General features: G+C 39.6%; 1 protein-coding gene across 1 annotated transcript; it reads right to left on the bottom strand.

Moving 5' to 3' along the window:
- Positions 1-1081: 1081 nt before the first annotated feature.
- LOC306773200 (serine/threonine-protein kinase pim-3-like) lies at positions 1082-5311 on the bottom strand. The gene is made up of 6 exons (XM_079262949.1): positions 4999-5311; positions 4714-4823; positions 4517-4567; positions 3998-4361; positions 3033-3209; positions 1082-2802 (listed from the first exon to the last, which is right to left on the bottom strand). Exons 1-6 carry the CDS (start codon positions 5084-5086, stop codon positions 2600-2602), a joined length of 993 nt encoding a protein of 330 aa, XP_079119075.1. The 5' UTR covers positions 5087-5311; the 3' UTR covers positions 1082-2599.
- Between the last annotated feature and the right edge of the window lie 13485 nt (positions 5312-18796).

Raw genomic sequence — 18796 nt, 5'->3', positions numbered from 1 at the left:
ACTGGAGTGATGAAACATCCCCAGACTTCAACATCACGAAAGAAGTGTGGGGTCACTTTGACATATAAAGGAAAAAAATAAGAATAACATTCATAGCATAGCTTTAGAAAGTCTTTCATTAAGTCTGGAGAACTATTCCTGAAAACTACTTAAAGGAAATTGGCTTGTTGGAACTGTGCAAACTCCACATTTCTATTTATGCTTGCATGTTTCAAGAAAGCACAGTACACATTTCCAGTTTTCCAGTCGAAATGATCAAGAAATGATGTTTATTCAAGACTCTGAACAGAACTATGACTCATTTCATTTCAGCTTTCAGGAAGTAGCCTAAGAAGGAAGAGACAAATTGTGTAAAACTTGAAGCACTGACTCACCAGAGGGGGCAGTACTTCCCCTGGGAAAAAAAAAAAAAAGAGAGAAAAACACTTCACACTCTCTCCTGTTCCCTGCAAAATGCTTCACACACTACATAACAGTTCCAGCAGCCTATTACTCATGGCCTCCATGAGTCCAGTAATGGTTCATGTTATTGTACAACAGATAGGCAAGCAGGAGACTTAAAATGGAAAAGCAATGACGTTATATTTTTCTTTTCCACTATTATGGCAGCACTCCTCCTTGTCCTCAACAAAGCTGTTACATATGGCTCTTATTAGCCCCCCTAGTTGTTATCCAGTTAATGGCTCTTGTGATGTTTGTCTTCAGCCACATCGACAGTCATGACACATGTTGGGAGTGTTGTTATTACTATAGGCAGTGTAAATGAAGCACTTGCTGCTTTGGACATGTATATTACCCCCAGCCCACCTCCCTGTGGGACTGCTGTCAGGCAGATGAATGGCATTGGCTCAAGGTTTCATTAATGTGGTAATTTAAAAACTGTATGTACTGGGATGTATTGCATCATCATAGATTAAAAACAAGTTTGATACATTCAAAATGACCAAGACGCCAGGCAGTTTGTTTTCTGTACATAAAAATGGGTGTTTAATTGAAACTTTTGTATCAAAAAATAGCAATATCCATCCTTCACAGCCACAAGTCACACAGCTGAACTGAAGGGTCTCCAATACGAGGCTATGTGACAACTTTGAAAACTGTTCCACCTATTGTTTAGGTTTCCATAGAACTCAAATCAATGTCGACAGTACACAGATGGATTACTCTGATACCTAGTCGTTCAACATTACCAACAGACTTTGTTTTTTAAAGTAGTTAAATAACATTCAAATGCTCTTTTTCAAATTTAAGTAAACGCTTTATTCTGCTTTACATTGACAATTGCTTCAGTGCATCCTCCACATCTAAAAAAAAAAAACAAAAAAAACAAAAAAAACAAAGAAATGTAAAAATAAGTTATAGGAATGCAAACCAAAGGCCAAGTAGGATATGCAAATTTTCAGGGGAGATCTTAAGCATAGACAATAAATAAATAAATAACCACAGAATGTGGAATGTCTACATTTACGAATAAATTAAATGCAAAATGGGGAGGAAAAAAAAAATACACACACAAAAAAAAAAAACCAAAAAAAAAACACACTCTGTACAATATCTCTTGAAACCACAAAAATATTGGGGGAGAATTAAGTTCATGACTATTGCATTGATTGTGCATTTCACACCCCAAACCTTGAGAGGTGTCAGGGGGTGGGGGCCATGTAGTGTCAAGCAGTGAGATGGTGGGAGGCAAAAAAAAAGAGGGCAAAATACCCTGCAACAGGCATGAGGGGGAGAAAAAGGTGGTGGTGGGGGCGGTGTGCACGCGTGTACTGACATTTTTGTAGACATTCAGATAAGACAGGATCCAGTTTCCAAACACCTGTTCAGGCTATAGAGTGAATGAGCAGCGTTAAAGAGAGCGACACAGAGTTCAGTCGAGTGTGTTTCAAGTATTCCATTGTAAGGAAAAGCCCCCACCTTCTTCTCTCTCGTCTAATTCTAACAGCCTCTTGGCCTGGGGATGGTTGGCTTTGAGTGATGGAGAAAGGGGGTGAAAAAGAAAAAGAAAAAGAAATAAAAAACAAACAAAAAGAAAACAAAACTTGATGCCCCTTCCATCACAGCACAGACAACTTAACCACCACACCGCGGGCAAAATCCCAAAAACAGAGCTGTTGATGAAAGCCCCAAGAAAAAGCAGCTTTCCAAAAAAAGGCACTCCAAAATCAAAATTAAAACATTTAAATAAAAGGTTTTCTCCAAGCTCTATGAGAGCAGCCATATCTGAATAGGAGGGCCTTGCCAGCTGTATATATATACCAGCCTAGTAACAAAAGTAAAGTTAGGTTTAAAAGGGAGGGGAAATAAATAGTGCTGGTAAGACCGCCCAAACAGCAAAATGTTCCCCACTAGGAAACAAGAATCATGAAAAAAAGAGGGGATGGGGAAAATAAGATAAAGAGGAACAAACTGTAATAAATTAGAAATTCCCTACAGAAGAGGAAAATTAAAGTACATTTTACTTGCTGGGCCAGCTGAGTCAAGTGCCTGGCCGCTGATAGACCAGTGAGGCTGCTGGCCTTTAAGTCCATATAACCCCGCTCTGTCCCCACCCCTTCTTTCCTCAGAAAGTCTTTTTTGTCCATCAGAGCCACACTCAGAGGCTCTCCTTGCTTGAGCTTGTGCTTGACGAAGAGTCTGTGTCAATGGTCCTGAGGCGGATGTCCCCGGCCACAGGCTCCTCTGGTGATTTAGGTGACTCTGCTGTCACCCTCATCCAGGGATGATCACAAATCTGCTCGAGGGTGGGGCGGTCTGAAGGCCGAAGAGCCAGGCACCATTTAATCAGCTGCTGGCACTCTAAATAAGGACACAGGAACAAAACAGCGCATAAACAATCAGTTCAAATCTGTTGTACGGACATGGCTGAGAAGTGACTCAACCGTTTCTTGCTCATTAGGTTTGTGAGGACATCCTTTAATGTAAACTGAGTCATAAACTGAGAAGGGATTTTGGGCTGTACCGGTAACTGAGGCTAGAGGGCAACAGAGTCAACTGATGAATTATATATGATGCTGTGGTTGACTTACCAGCTGAAACCCGCCTCCTGAAATACAGTCTTCCTCTGAGGATCTCCTCATCCTGCTCAAAGGGGATGTCTCCACACACCATGTCGTACAGCAGCACGCCTAGCGACCACACGGTCGCTGAGCGACCATGATATCTGTGGAAGCGAATCCACTCTGGTGGGCTGTAGACTCTTGTTCCTGTTAAAAAGAAACAGAAAAGGTTGAAGTTGAGTGAAGTGTGTGAAACATGAAAGGGATTCAGGGTGTAAGAGATCATCTGATAATAACTTGTCTTTTCTGATATATAGCTGAGTCATAGTTGAACTGCCCTCCATCTTCTTTTAACTAAATAACACAAACTGGGTGACCTGCCTGCATCTCCTCCCTCCCTCTTGTCTTCCTGTTCTTTTGCTCCCCCTCCCTCTTGAAAGGAGGAACTTGGATACCAAACCCAGAAAAAAAAGGCAACGCGAGCCCATCACGTGAAGCGCTGACTCTGGTTTCACAACAAACAGATGTTACGTGGCACTGACCTAATATCCACAACATTTCCACGCCGTGACTCAAATAGTACTGGAAAAATAATGACCGGAAGCACAAAAGCACATTTCGGGGCTCACAAGACCGGGGATGCGTCACTGATTTTAAAAAAAAAAAAAACTGTCACCAATGATGGTTGATAAACAATGAGTCACGTCTGCCACGGCGCTGCTCATAGAAAGAAAAAAATGTCTTCAGCAGCGTCGTTTTCCATCCTTAAAATTCATAGGCTCGACACTCTTGGCGAGGAAAACCCTCGACCAAAAACAGACCGCTGCGTCACAGCCTCGTGAACGCCTCCATGTCTGAATATAGCCCAGCGGAGCATCAAGGGCAAACACAACACGGCCCACACGGATCCGATGTACGAATATAAACACTTTACAGCTACAGCAATGTGACATATTACAACTATAATTGATATAACTTCACATGGCGCTACTTACCATCGAAATCAGTGTAGACCGTGTCCTTGAGAATCGCCCCTGAGCCAAAATCAATAAGCTTGAGCTCCCCAGTGCGTAGATCCACCAGCAGGTTTTCATCTTTGATGTCTCTGTGTACGACTCCGCAGCTATAGCAGTGTCTGACGGCCTCCAAAACCTGGCAGAAAAAGCCCCGAGCCGTTTCCTCGTCCAAAGCGCCCTTCTCGGTGATAAAGTCGAATAGGTCCTTGACAAGCTCCGGCTTCTCCATAACTATCAGCCAGCCGTCCGCGCGCTCGTAATAGTCCAGCAGTTTGATAACTCCGCGAAAAGACGAGCTGACCTTCTTCAGCAGCAGTATCTCCAGCGGCACCATAGCTCCATTCTGTAACAAAAAATTGGTTATTTAATAACTACTCTTAGGTTAATGCATATATAACAACATCTACACCCCCATTCAGCAAGAGAAAAAAAGCGGTGGAAGGGGAGGGGGCGAACCAAAACAAACCACACAGACACATTTATAAAGACTATACTTACAATTGTGCCCCACTCCGTCACCCTCTCCTTTGCAACGTGTTTCACAGCAACCTGCAAGGAAAAAACAAGAATAAAATACATAAGAGGAGATTGTGAGACAGAGTCACATCACCAGTCCTTGTGGCGCACTGGGAATCACCCTCGCTTTGATGGTGTCACATGTAAGATCAAAACATAAGCCCCGATCACGTCCTTACCGGTGCGCCATCGGAGATCCGGTTGCCGGCGTACACTGTTCCAAATCCTCCGCTACCCAGCACAGATCCCACTTGGTAAACCTTTTCGAATGGCTCCTTCTCCACTTTGACTGCAAATAAAATACGATAGAAATGAGCGTTCAATTTCAAAATGCCGCTCAGCTTCACAGCTGCAGCCGGAGTAGCTTATTAAAAAACCGAATCACAAGACGTCAAAATATGTCACTCTTGTTTTTAAAAAGAAAACACAATTGAGGCAGGAAATATCCAATAACTGTTATGTACCTGGTGGGAGCTGTATCTTCACTGGTAGATGGTCCATACTTGAGGGACTGTAAATATGCGAAAAAGAGCCAAACTTTGACAGCAACATATTCGAGCTGAAAAGCCGGCGTAAACGATCCCTTATTCGGCTGTTAAAGAGTCACAAGAAGCGATGCAAAAAGAGGAGTGCTGAATTTAGGCGCAGTGGTGCGGACCGTCTTGGCTGAGAGGGAATATTATATCCAGTCCAGCAGTGCGCCAACTCCGCCGCACCGCGCCCGTCAGAGTCGTGTCACGACCGCGAAGTCGCACACCGCTTCCAGAAAACCGGCATCAAATCTCACTCCTGTGTGTCAATGCAGGCGATTCAGAGAAAAAAATGTCCTCTTGATCAAGAAAAAATAAGCCAAATACTGAACGACTATAGTAACCGTATCTACAGTAGAGCTTGTTTAAAGGGCCACCACGGTGTGTTATTATCCCAAAGAGTGGCCGCTGTCTGAGCTTTGGCGCGGTCTTCCCAAGCCAATATTTTGACGCGCAACCTGGATGTTGGTATCCCTCCGCCACCAATACAAATCGACGTTATCGTTTAATTTAAGCATAAAATAGGTTGTTCTGAATACATACAAAACGAAAACCTCACCAACATACACAGTATGTAGTAATATTAAAGTTTAATCCAGAAATTTAATGGAAAGAAGCATTTTATGGCGCACTACTTTCTCATAGTACGAGACGCTCAAGTATCCCTTGTCTGGAAGCTTTGCAATGAGTCCACTATCGACTAGAAGGCAACAGCCAATTAGATGTCGTCTATAAATACCGTATTTTGTCTCTGGACCAATCCAAAAAATGTTTTCATAATAAAGTAGGCGTTTGAGTGCACGTGGCGGTAACTCTCCCCTCCCCTTTCCTCTGCAGCTCTGCAGCGAGACAGAAAACTATCATGGGGAAAGTCCACTTTAAGGTGTCATTTACCAGCTACTGATTACCTCTATCAGTTTGTCATGTAGTGAGTACTACTTAAAACACACCATTGTTTTTTGTTTACACTTTGTCATAAAACTCCATGACACGACCTTCTGTTAAAAAAGGACTGCTTGAATCTTAAAAAGTTGACAAATATTTCTTACTATGTATTAACATTAAGTCATCTCAATAATGAGTATGTACATATGGAAAAAAATCTATAGTTTAAAAGAAATTATATTTAATCAAATCAAACAAAATAGCATAATGGTTTAAACTATTAAAAATAAAGCAATTCTCTTTGTAACCCTTTTAATACACATGCACACACAGACACACACACTATTTGATGATGATACTTTAATAGGCTACACCACACATAAGCAATATTTAGAGGATGATACACAAGAACTATGTCATATGTTATGAGTGTGAAAACAAAACAGTGTAGTACCAAGATAAAAATAACACATGGAAATATGATCAGAGTAGCCAGCTGCCCTGTTTCAGCAGGCAAACTTTCCACTTTTACTGTTTTTTTTTTTTTTTTTTTTTGTCTTGTCCAGCATTTGTCCACTTTTACTCTTAAACATCTAACATGACCTTGCCTCTCAGTGAACTTTCCACTTTTTATCTTTTGCTACCCCTGATACCCTCGGTGTATGAGTACGTTTATGTGTGTAGCTGCTAACCAAACAGAAGCGTCAGAGAATTCCAGGGAACGTTATCTCTCTATAGGCCAACAAAGTTATGTAAATGTGCACACACACATGCTGAGAGAACAGAGTAACAGCCTACGGGCTAACTTACAGAGATCTTATTCTTTTAACATATAATGACGCTGTGTGCTTCATGTAAAATTTCCCCCAAAATCTTTGTTTATAAGCATGTGTTTGGATTTGTTTTGTGGCACCTTTGCAAGTTGCATCTATGTGGAAAAAGTGGCCAAAATTTGAGATGCTATAATAAAACGTGTCAATTTACCATGTACTCTAAGTATTTCATTCATTTGCATTTAAAGGGGATGTACCACTATATACATGCAGATTATGTGTGGATATATGGAAGAAGCTCAAGGGCTGGTTTGCTTTTATCTTATAAGATATTTGCATGAAAGAGTTCAAAGGTTTAATGGATTACGCTTCAAAGAAAATGCATACAATCCTTCACCACTGCTAACTATGATCTATTCCCTTCAGAAACACCCCCTACCTTTCTTCACAGCATGATCGTCCTGTGGTTAGGGATATATTTCCACAGCTACTGTTAATCTATCTCATAACATTACCTAAATTGCATGGAAGTATTAAGTAATAAGTACTTTTTCCTCCAATGTGACTCCAACTCTTTTGCATATCTTCATGTGAAGCTTGTACTCCCAAGGCACAAGCGAAATGGAACTGTCAAAGGGATTGCAATCGGAAGCTTATCTCAGTTATTATGCTCATGCTTGACTTAGTGTCAATCCACACAAAACCACACTAAGCGTTGGTGGGACTATCTGGATCACTGTAAAATGCATGAAAAATAGTTGCCATTGACCCCCATAAGCAAGTGCAATGGGTGGATCAAAATAATACTTCCTCTAGAGTCCCTTCCAGGCAAGTATGCAAATGGGCATTTAATGAATAGGAAACATTTGCACCAGCTAAAATGATATCAAATGTCGACCTTGGCGCAGATCGTTGACTCCTATGTGGTATGTGCTTTCTTATACCCAGCGTATGTTGAGGACAGGGATCTACAATCACACAGTTCTTAATGTGAAAAATATACCATAAACAATCATTATTATCTCTTTTATTTATCTTTCCTCTTTATGAGGCGCCGCTATACAAAGCAACCACTGTGCTGACCAATTGGAACAAATCAGTTTTGGTTAATGGGTTGAAATAAGGCTAATTAAGACATGAAATGTGGAGCTTTGGATGCAAAGAGTTGAATGTTTCTTTCACCTTATATGCCCCCCTCCCTCACACACACACACACACACACACACACATGACAAGAAGCCTGACACATTTAATACACTATATGGATCTCCCAATCCTATTTTCCAAAGTAATATGTGCAGATAGAACAAGGCTGTGCCCTCCACCAGGTTCAGTTAAGGTATGGTGCATTTAAGAGCGTAATCATTACTTCTCTCTTGGCATTTGAAACTACTTGAGGAGTAAGTCAGGGAGTTGGTAAACCAGGCGTGCTGACAGGAGAAACACAAGCAGCTGTTTGGCTGTTGCTTAATATGAACGCATGGTATGCAGTTGTTCTCTGCTCTCACGGGAAATGATCAAAACTTTTGTTTATGTTCACCAATCATTTGATTTGTGCATGTGGAGAAAAAGGGAGGGTGCATGAAAAAAAATGGGTTGTGGCCTGCCAATGAAGTGAAGCTGTCTATTCTCCTTAGCTCTCTCTCTCTCTCTCTCTCTCTCTCTTAATTTTTTGCCGTTTCTAGCTTTTTCTCGGCATGCCTGGGATGCCTCCCATTTTCCTTTGCTCTAATTATTGCTTCCGTAAACTGTGTCAGTGAGTGGAAATAGTTTTGATAAGAGGTCCGCCTACGTTTGCATCTGTAATTTGATGGGTTTCATTGAGGACACATGAAACCAGGCTCACCATAGTGCACGTGGCCACATCAGAGCCTTAGGGTCAGCTGGGGGTATTTTTAGCCCCATCGAGCTAGCCCGGTGGCAACCACATCATTTTGGTAAGCCGCCGATTGAAATCAATATAGCTTGGTTGTGCTGGTGATCTGTGCCAGGGAAATCTGAGAGACTGAATTTGTTCAGTCTCATGCTGCGTTTAGATTCCTAAACTTGTGCAGGGTAAGCTTGTACCCTGTTCTCTGCAATCATGCCTAATGTAGCAGAGTCCTCATGCAAAGGTGGGTCGCCATACAGAAGAAACTTGTACGTTTTTTTAAGACAAAAAAATGAACAATAAAAAAAGCCACAAATATAAATCAATGCCTCTAAATCTACTCTTAAAGAAGATTGTGGTGCATAAGAATAGCAGGAACAAACACAAATCTTTCTGTTGACCTACATATTTACTGTACTGTGAGGGAAAGTGTGAGAATCCCAGCCATTCAGTCAGAGCTACTGTGGCATGGATTAATTTCTCTTCCACTTAAGTGCCCATGCTTTTAGAAAGTAATACACTTAACATAATCCACTGAGAATACATGTGTCAAAATACACCCATTTTCTAATATTTCACTGTGAGACAAGCCTCTTTGTGCTGGACAGGTTACAGCTTCTAGTCATGTATGCAGCATGCCAACCAGGTTACTGTATGGATTAGTGCCTGGACTTACCATTATGTAACAATGTCAGGTCTGCTAATCTGGCAGCCACATTGCATAACTGTTCGTTAGCTCCTTCTCCACATTCCCTCACACCTTCAGTGTCTTGCTTTATATTTCCTGCATGCATGTATGTCCCTCCTGATGTGCTGCACTGTATACACAATGCATACACAGAATGATGGCTTTGAGAACAGTTGCAACTGGGAAGCTCAGTTGGTAGAGTATCGGCCTCAGGTGCGGGCAAACTGAGTAACATGGTGCTATTTACATAGCTCCAATGAACCATCAGATGTCGGTATGCCAGTACCTGGCCATGATATGATCCATGCCTACTGGCTAAAGAATGCCTGGCAGCACAAATGAACCAACTCCTTTTTTTTCTCCCATTATATCATTCATATGGAGTTTGTCATGTTTGGAATCAATTACATTTTTTAATCCATTCAGCATCAAAGCTGATTTTTAAAATCTTTTTACTTACCCTAGCCTGGCTTCTCTCCCTTATATTTATTACCGTAGAAGGGGTTGAATTTACATATTCAGACATAATTGGAATCGTGACTAAATTTAATATTTTTGATCATCAACTGGTAAAATTCTGAAGTTAGCTGTCAATCAGAATGGGCCAACCAACAAGAAATAACCTCTTACAGCTGATGAGGACTAAAACAGTTTGAGATTTTATCTGATCCATAATCTGCATATCATCTCAACTATCATCAATGATTGACAGATGTTTACCTTATTTTTTGTACTGATAAACTTAAGAAGCCAACAATCAGAAGTGGGGCTTCCAACTACATCTCAGTATGTTTTAGTAGTACACAAGCAACCCCATGCACACTAAAGTTGCAATGGCAGCCAATGGATATATGATGCATTTATTACTAATGCGACAGCTGCGCATTAGAGCTCTTAAACATTAAACTTGATACATGTACATACGATACCCAACAAGCACATATGGTGAATTTGAAACTGTCTTAGAAGACAAAATATGGGGGGAATCAGGATGTTACTGTAACCTTAGTTTCAGATATTTAATATTTCTAATATATATACATAAAATAAACTTTTTTTAGACTCACAGGCAAAAGGATGCCCACCTTCCTGAAACTGAAAACTCCAGCTTTGGGCTAAGCATATACCTCTCTAAAGGATTGATGCCCAGATGAGAATGAGTGGTAAATAAACTGCATCTTCCAGTGCACAAATTGTGCACTTTTTCCTGCACTACCAAGCATCTTTTAAATGGACACTGAGCTAGGCAAATGTGGATGTTTTTATGATGAACAGTCATATCTGGACTCTATCTTCAGGCTGGACATTGTGTTTGTGTGTATTCATATAAATACTGCAGGAGGGGACAGAACAGGCCGCAGGGCTTGAGTTGGAGATTTCATAAAAACAAATCCCATTTGATGATTTTGGATAGGAACAAGTTTTTATTGCGTTAGTTCAGGTTTTACGTATGGGTTGGCCTTTGATTACACCATGTAAAAAGGCTGCCACACTGCTCAACTCACAGCTCAGGCAGTACAAAATTTTGTAGTAGAGAAGATTAGCAGAGTTTTGATGGAAAATTCAAAACAGGTGCCTTGTTTTCACTGTTCTGTCCCTAATGGGGTCTCCTTAGGCAACCATGTGGATGCAATTTTAGCTATCAAAGCAGCATTGCAAGTTTTACTTTAACGTTGACACAAATGGTTTGAATTTCGCCTCTTATCCTCATTAGGGGGGGATTGTTATTTAATGGTCAATATTCAGATCAAAGTCTATTGCTCAAACTGTTTGGGAAGTCCATCGTTCAGACAGCTGCGCTGGTGGCTAATCCGAAAAACAAAGCCGCCACATACACTGTCCTCGCACCGTATATATGAAAGTTTTCAGCTTAAGTACTCTACTTCCCTCCAGTGACTTGATCCATTTAACTGCACATTCCTGTCTTAAGAGGATACTGCGACCAAAGCCTTAAATCCCCCAGGCCCATGACCCAGGTTGGAGGTGGGCTGTAAGGCCAGAGACGGTCCACAGAGCTCTGATTGAGCCCTGTGTTTTCAAACTGAGCAAGCAAGAGGTTTTCTTTCATGAGAGGAATTTAAACCTTGTGGGTCCCTTTAATTTAGCCTTTCAAGCATTAGAGGACAAAAACAAGCTGTGTCCAGAAAAAAAGACAGATTAATAGTTTTTCCACTATTCTTTCTTTTTTTTTCCGCTCAGATCTTTCAGGCAACTTCATTCATTTGAAAAATTACTTTATAAATAATTATTCAAATTATTTAACACTTTAAATGCCAGTATGATGGCATCATGTCACTTTCTAGTGTTATAAGTTTTTTTTTTTTTTATCTTTAGAACTACAAAGTTGACAAATGATGACTCTACTTGTTTGTAGTCAAGTGTGAATAGAACTTAATATCAGGATTTGAAGGGAATAAAATTTTCATGACTGTAATTTGAATCATGACGTTTTCATAAAGAATTGGAGAAACTACGAATGTTGGTTCAGATATGCTGAATAGTTGCTGACTAAGGGCGGCAAACTTGACCTTAATGACCCATTATCACAGTATTTCTACAACCTGGTTACAGCTCTGGACTGAACTGTTTTTTAATAGGTTACTCCCGCCTCTTTACTGGTAACAATAAGTGATATTGGTTGTATGGCATGATGAAGATCTGGATGAAGAAAAGTGCTTTGCAGGTGTTGCATGGCACAGCTGACTTTAACCACAGAGATGCTGTCCTAACAGTTGGTTCCTGCCTGCCCTTTGGCTAATGCTCCAAGTGATCTGATTGGCTGACTGCCTTGACAGGCATTGTGCTGACTCTGTGTCTTTGTGGGCCCAAGCTCTGGCATATGCTGCCTGGTCAGCAGTCTGTGTCCACAAACACACAAACATACACTCACTTGCACACATACACAAGCACACTTTTTACAACAACATGCAGCAGTTAGGTATAAGAAACAATTTCTTCTATGACGAGTTCATACCCATGAGAGCTTCTCATTTATGTACACCTGGTTTAGACAACAATGCAACTCACGGTTTGTTCAGGTTTGATTCTCCATGTTTTCTACGGTCACATCATTATTTATTCAGCAGTGTGGATAATAGCCGCATGTCACCGCTGAGCTCTGTCACATTGTGCAGAAACTCAACCCTCTGATGACCTAATCCATAGGTCCTGATGTTAGGATGCAGGGACAATAGCAAGCACAACCCATAACCTTATCACCTATGACACCAGCACAATAAACAGCCAGCCCCTTGACGCCCAAATCCTTCACACCTGAGTGCTCCCACTGAAATGAACTAAAACAGTTAGCAGAGGATGGAGACAGACCCCACACTGACAGGTCTTTAAACTCAAACTGGCTGTCTTTAGGTTTACATGATGAAGATGGTTTTTGGGTGCAAGGACTGATTGTGATTGACAGCTCATTGCAACCACAAAGGGAAAGAAAGCAGCTCTTACCCGTCAATGGAACTGACTATTTACAAAGTCAATTTCATTTTAAGAAGCATAAATAGAAGACCCAGTTCCTTGAAGTTTTTTCTTTAGAAACTGAAATTAAGCTATCTATAAAGGCATTTTCTAAAAGTTCAGGATCGACGGACAAACAGTATTAAAGTCATCTTTAGTGTGGCCCCTTAAAGAAATGGATAGCACGTCAAAAAAACTCGGAAGGAACTGAAATACTTGTGATTATTCCACTCAACATTATCTTATCTTTGCCCAATCACACATAAAACACACACACACACACACACATAAACTGGGATGGAATGAAAATTAATCACGGTGCGTCAGCGACGAAATGCCTCTTAACGAAGACCCGACTAATTAAATGTCAACAGGCTTTGCATGCTCAGCAGTTCAAAATACAAGACTCCAGTTTTCTGCTTTAATTAGCTAATTTTTGCATTGTAATCACAACTTAGCCAACCAAAGCTCTGACTGCTGCAGATGACACACAGAGCTTATTGAATAATTACATGCTACATGTGCAGTTATTTCCTGCTTTCGCCTCATGTGTCAAATCAGTCATGTGCAAATTTATCACATGAAGCTGGTTATTTTGGATGCTTGGTGAAAACAACACAGCAACACTGTTTGATAATTAAAGAAAAAATATTGAGTATGTAATTTGTTGATTGACAATTATGGATTAAAAACTTCTAGTGGACCAGTTATTTTTTACTGAACTACTTTTATCTGACCTTTTCATGATGATACAGGACTTTTTTTTTTGTTTTAGTATCATCTGCTACTGGAGTACAGTATGGCTTCAATGACAGATTATATTTGTGACTGGTCAGAAAATGTTTACTGAATCTACCGTTATGATTGTAGCCTGGAACGACTTAGATCATTCAAATCTCATGAATGTTAGCTTTCCAGTGGTGTATAACTAAGGAAATGTATGATACCATTGGGTTAATATGTTAAAAAGATTAGATGATGTATAATAGTTTTAAGTTTCCAAATACATATGTTTTTATTTCATTAGTTAAAATATGCTATAAAGACTGTTTTTAAATGAGTTGGGGGAAACACGTTGTTACACGGAGATGGCATGTTATGGCTCCGACTGACGCATCCTGTGTCAAACACATTTAACCTTCTGAAGCTCCACGCCATCTTGTGCAACAGAATATGCAAATAGCTGCCTGAGCCTCTCCGTTACTTATTCTTCAGACGCTTCTCAGATGGGAGTGCAGATGGATTGTGGGTAATTACAGAGGGCCCTTGAATTGCTGGTGCCTGTGGGCAGGAATGTTCACAGCTGAGAGAAAAGTGATGGACCGCCACGTTGGCATGACAACAGCAAAGGTGCTAATAATGTTCATCCTTAACAGCAAGAGAGGAATTCCCTCTTCAAAGGAGAGAAACACCTGTGAAGAGAAGTCCTCAGACCTTTCTGCATTACCTCTTTTCTTCCTCTTCTGCAGCACCATGTGTTTTACACAAACATTTTATCTTCCACTATGAAACCCCCACTTTATTCATATTCTCTGCCTGTATTACTGTTGTGTGGACTCTTCAAAAATGGCTGCTAGGCACAGCAACATTTTAAATACAATTAACAGTGACTTATTTATTATAATTATTAGGTGAAACCTAACCTGCCTCTTGTTAATAACTTATATCCTAGCTAGCTGTCATTAGTGCATTTTGTACAGGAGAAACTGCAGGACATGTCCACTCTCCCACTTTTCCCAAAATGTGACTGTATGTGGTAATAGGAGGATTAAAAAACTTCCTAAAGCCAAAGCATCAGAGATTCAAAGCATATAGCGTTTCATTTTGTTCCGTACCTCTATTGGCAGCAGCTAGCCAGGATACCAGTAAGAAGAAGGAACATGTGCAGGTGAATCATTTCATTCATGAATCAGCACAATGCACCACTGTTGTAGATTAGCCGTTATACTGTACAGTTCAGTCTTATTTACTCATCCAAAACTTTCTTTGATCATCAGCATATTGGTAATTTCCATCAGCAAAAAAAGTCTTACCTGAGTTTCTCAAAAGCATAAAGAAAATTTCCATCTATGAAGCATCAGATATCATGTGACCACACATGCATAATTGTGTGAGCATGACAAAGAACCGGCTGCTTAGTTATGTGATTCACATGATAAATGCCTGACAAATCAGGGAACAATGGGATGTGACTAATATAATCAAACCAGGAACCAAGCATGGGTACATGGGTCATTGTTTCCAGAGGTGTCAAAATGTCCCAGTTTCACTCATCATTACGTCAAACGCAGTCTCTAAATATTGTAACCCCCCCTGCATTAATCAAGCAGTGTACTATGTACAATGGAGGACCAGTGGGTATTTCAAGTAGCAATGCAGCATTTTGATGAGGTAATTGTAAAATAAAAATAGATTGCAATATGCATTTTCAAATTCTACAAAGAATTCATACAAAAGAAATAAAACTACAGTGTTTTGTAATTACACATTTTAAATACCAATGTTAAAAAGGAATTGCATATTACCATATTAATTCATCAATAAATACTGTGATATGTTAATGTTTTTTTTAAGTACTATTCCTTAAATGACAAATAAATACATATTTATTGACACAAATTTAGTTGTAAATACTTTTTCACTTCATATATTTTATTCAAATATATTTTTTTCTTTCTTTAACATCTCTTGTCTGGACTTATAGCAAGCAGAATGATGGCTGCTGTGTCATGTTGAGCAAATTTGCTTTGCCAAGAGAAGCTTAATAGACATAAAGATCCCCTTGATAACGTGAACTATTATTAAGTTTATTTATTTATTTTTGATAATTGTTTGTTCTAGAATTTCGATAGTATTGCTGACCTGGACCTGCTTGGAGGGGACTGAAAAATGATTAAAAAAAATAACAAGAGAACAGAAAAGAAAAGGAAAACGGACAGAAAAAATAAGATAGGAGGCAAAGCTACAAGACAAAACAATGCAGCCCAACCACATACTTCAGACAACCTGCTTAACCTGTTCAGAAACACAACATAGGACATCCCAGAAGCCCTGCAGAAAGACAAAGTCGACAACACATCAGAGATGAACGAGTTATAAAGAAAGCATGTTTCTCTACTAATAGCAGAAACAAACTCATAGAAAGTTAATTAAAAGTAGCTGTTAGTAATTAATCTTACAGGACAACACAGCGACTGTCAGCATGCATACGGAAGGAAAAAGGTTCAAAGAAGAGAGTTCATACTTATGAGACCACGCCTACACAAAGGTCAGAGGCAGGTCAGGACCTGGTTCCATCGGGAGCCACTCCTGAGCACGGAGCCCCACAGCCACCGCACCCTAAAGACGACCTCGTCATCCAACCAAGTAGTGGCAACGACAGGTCCCCATCAGAGCCTTCTGCAGCAACGGGGCACTGCCCTTCATTACTGGCAGGCCAAAATTGAGGTTGCCAAGTCCACTGGGCACCACCCACCCTCCCAGCATGCCCAAGCAAGCAAAAGAACAAGAAGACCCTGAACCCTCAAAACAATTTATTTTCATACGCTCATTGTCTCGGATGTTTTGGTTTATGTTTATGTCTCGTCATTTTTATCTCTACCAAGGATGTTACGTTTTTGCTCGTGTTTATTCGTCTCTCTGTTTCTTAGCAATTTTACGCTAAAACTACTTGCTAGGCTTTTGTAGTTTTTTTTTCTTAGAAACAGTCTTACTCTGACTTAGATCTGGAAGGGATTCTGGATACAGGAATCTTTAAAAGGATTTATCACAATATGAGTGAAGCTAATTTTGTTTTGCTTGTCTTATTTTGTTTTCTGCTTCTAGCTCACCTTGCTTGGTTTAGATAACCTAGGTTACCCATGTTTTGCTAGTTGTCATCATTGTATTTATACCTTTTGTTTCTTCTTGCCAGATCCTTGTTATTACCCTGTGTTGTGCTTGTACAAAGTCAATGTGTCTGTTTAAGTTTTCCCAGTGTTTGGCTTTTATTTTGATTAAACCTTTGATTCCTGCACCTGCCTGTCTCCAAACCATGTCTGCCTGCATTTGGGTTCTGATTCCTTGTCCTCTTGTGCATCTTGACACATGCCTTCTACCTTGTGCAAACCTCAACCAGATGAATGACTTTGGAAAGAACGAGTGCACTGACAATTGCAAACTAAATTGAAACCCTGGTTTTATGTCACGAATGGGTGTTAGAGGTGGGCCCAAATGCATGATCAGGAAGCAGGAAGGCTGAATGTAGATGTTTATTTCCAAAGAAAAAGACCTGACACAAGAACGCAGGAAGCTAACATAATGAACCAGCAAACAGAACTGAAACCAATGGCTATAAATACTGGGAAACCAAACAAAACACAGGTTTAGTAAATAAACTAAATGAGACCAGGTGAACTTAATGAACAGGAAATCAATACAGGAAACAAGAAACAAAATTAAACTAAACAGGGAACATTACAAAATAAGACAGGAAACCAAAACTGAGAAAAACACACGAAACATCACATCATGACAGTTTTATGCTCTCAAGTATCTGTGTGATTTAAGTCTCCAGGGTAACTTGTGCTGTCACAGTGGAGATATTTTTGCTATAATAGGAGCACTATGGCATTGTTTTATTGAAATTGCTACACATCTGTTTATGAAGTAACTCTTCTGGAAATACCCTTAAGTTCCAGTTTATGTTCTCCAGTGATATTTTTGGAAAATCCCTCATCATAGACAGCTCAAATGTAACAAAATAAGAACACATAACAACACATTTTAATTTCTGGTTACATGACTTGATAAGCAGTTATCGTATTATATCATGAACAAATCAACCAAAACACTTACACAGACACACATTAGTCTCAGTTATTTCATAACGAATATTCAGCATTTGACAATATTAACTAACTCTCAACTCTTATCCCATCATAACTAAATCTACAATAACTGACCTGTTACCTTAAAACTAACAATAGGCTAATTGTATTTATCATAATAACATTTGATCCTAAAAATACTGTAAACTAATAGACCACAGTTTTATCTCCACATTTAACAGAAGTTATGTAGAAAAACAAAATTGAATACATCTTTACACTTTTTGTATGTTAAAATCAGATTAACAATGACTTCATGGCTTCTGGGAGTGTTTACACTGTAGCTGTTTAGTGTCAAATAACTAACAGGAAGTCTAACTTTTAAATAATCAAAAATAGACACTTGGACATTTGATATTCAAATAACCATTCATACCACCAAAAGGAAGTGTTTTTGCAAGTTAAAAATGATTTCCCTGGAACCAGCATGTAAATGAATGGGAGCAAATGAATACAATAAATGATAAAAATCAGGGAGTTATTTCCATATTTGGATGTTTATGGCAATTTGAAAATTATTTCTGGAAAATTACCTGTAAAATTTTTATATAATTGCTGTTTCTTTTCTTTTCTTTCTTTGTTTAAACCTTCTTGCCATTTCTAATTTGAGTAATGGGCAAAGCATGCTGAGCCCTTGTGTCCTCCCCCATCATTTCTGCTTTTTAATTGGTTCGTCAACAAGACCCCTGCCTTTGTTCATCTGAAGATTCTTCAGCACACACACAAACACACACATGCACACACATGCACACATACATGGAGTATTGTGACCACACTGACTGGGGCCAAATATTTCCAGAGGCCTTTATGTCTTTCAGCTGATTAGGAAACTATGATTGTGGTTATCGTAAACTTTCCACAACACGGACGCCACCTTAACTTTTATGGACTGTGTTTGTCCTTCATCAACACTTACTTGGTGTGCAAATAGTCCCCAACTCACATTTTGTTGCCAAGGTTTTCCATATCAAACAAGCACTTGCGAAACAGTAAAGTCATTGTTGTAAATTGGGACACAGAGTCTGGTCCCAAAGATGATATTTGGAAAAAAAAAAAAGTCATGACAAAAAACTAGTGGATTTTTTCTTTTGTTTTTGGAGGAAGAAAAAGTAAAAATGCACATTTTTAACATTTAAACAACACTTTTTGTGCAGTGCAAGTTGCAGAGTGCTGCAAAGTA

Source organism: Telmatherina bonti, assembly GCF_933228915.1.
Source record: "Telmatherina bonti genome assembly, chromosome: 23".
Taxonomy (NCBI): Eukaryota; Metazoa; Chordata; class Actinopteri; order Atheriniformes; family Telmatherinidae; genus Telmatherina; species Telmatherina bonti.
This window is presented reverse-complemented; position numbering and strand designations above follow the sequence as displayed.

Excerpts from the sequence above, each read along its gene's own strand:
- LOC306773200 (XM_079262949.1), bottom strand. The coding sequence starts at position 5,086 with ATGTTGCTGTCAAAGTTTGGCTCTTTTTCGCATATTTACAGTCCCTCA. Across the intron at positions 4,568-4,713 it reads GGATCTCCGATGGCGCACCG|GTTGCTGTGAAACACGTTGC; the intron begins GTAAGGACGTGA and ends TTTTCCTTGCAG. Across the intron at positions 4,362-4,516 it reads TGACGGAGTGGGGCACAATT|AATGGAGCTATGGTGCCGCT; the intron begins GTAAGTATAGTC and ends TTTTTGTTACAG.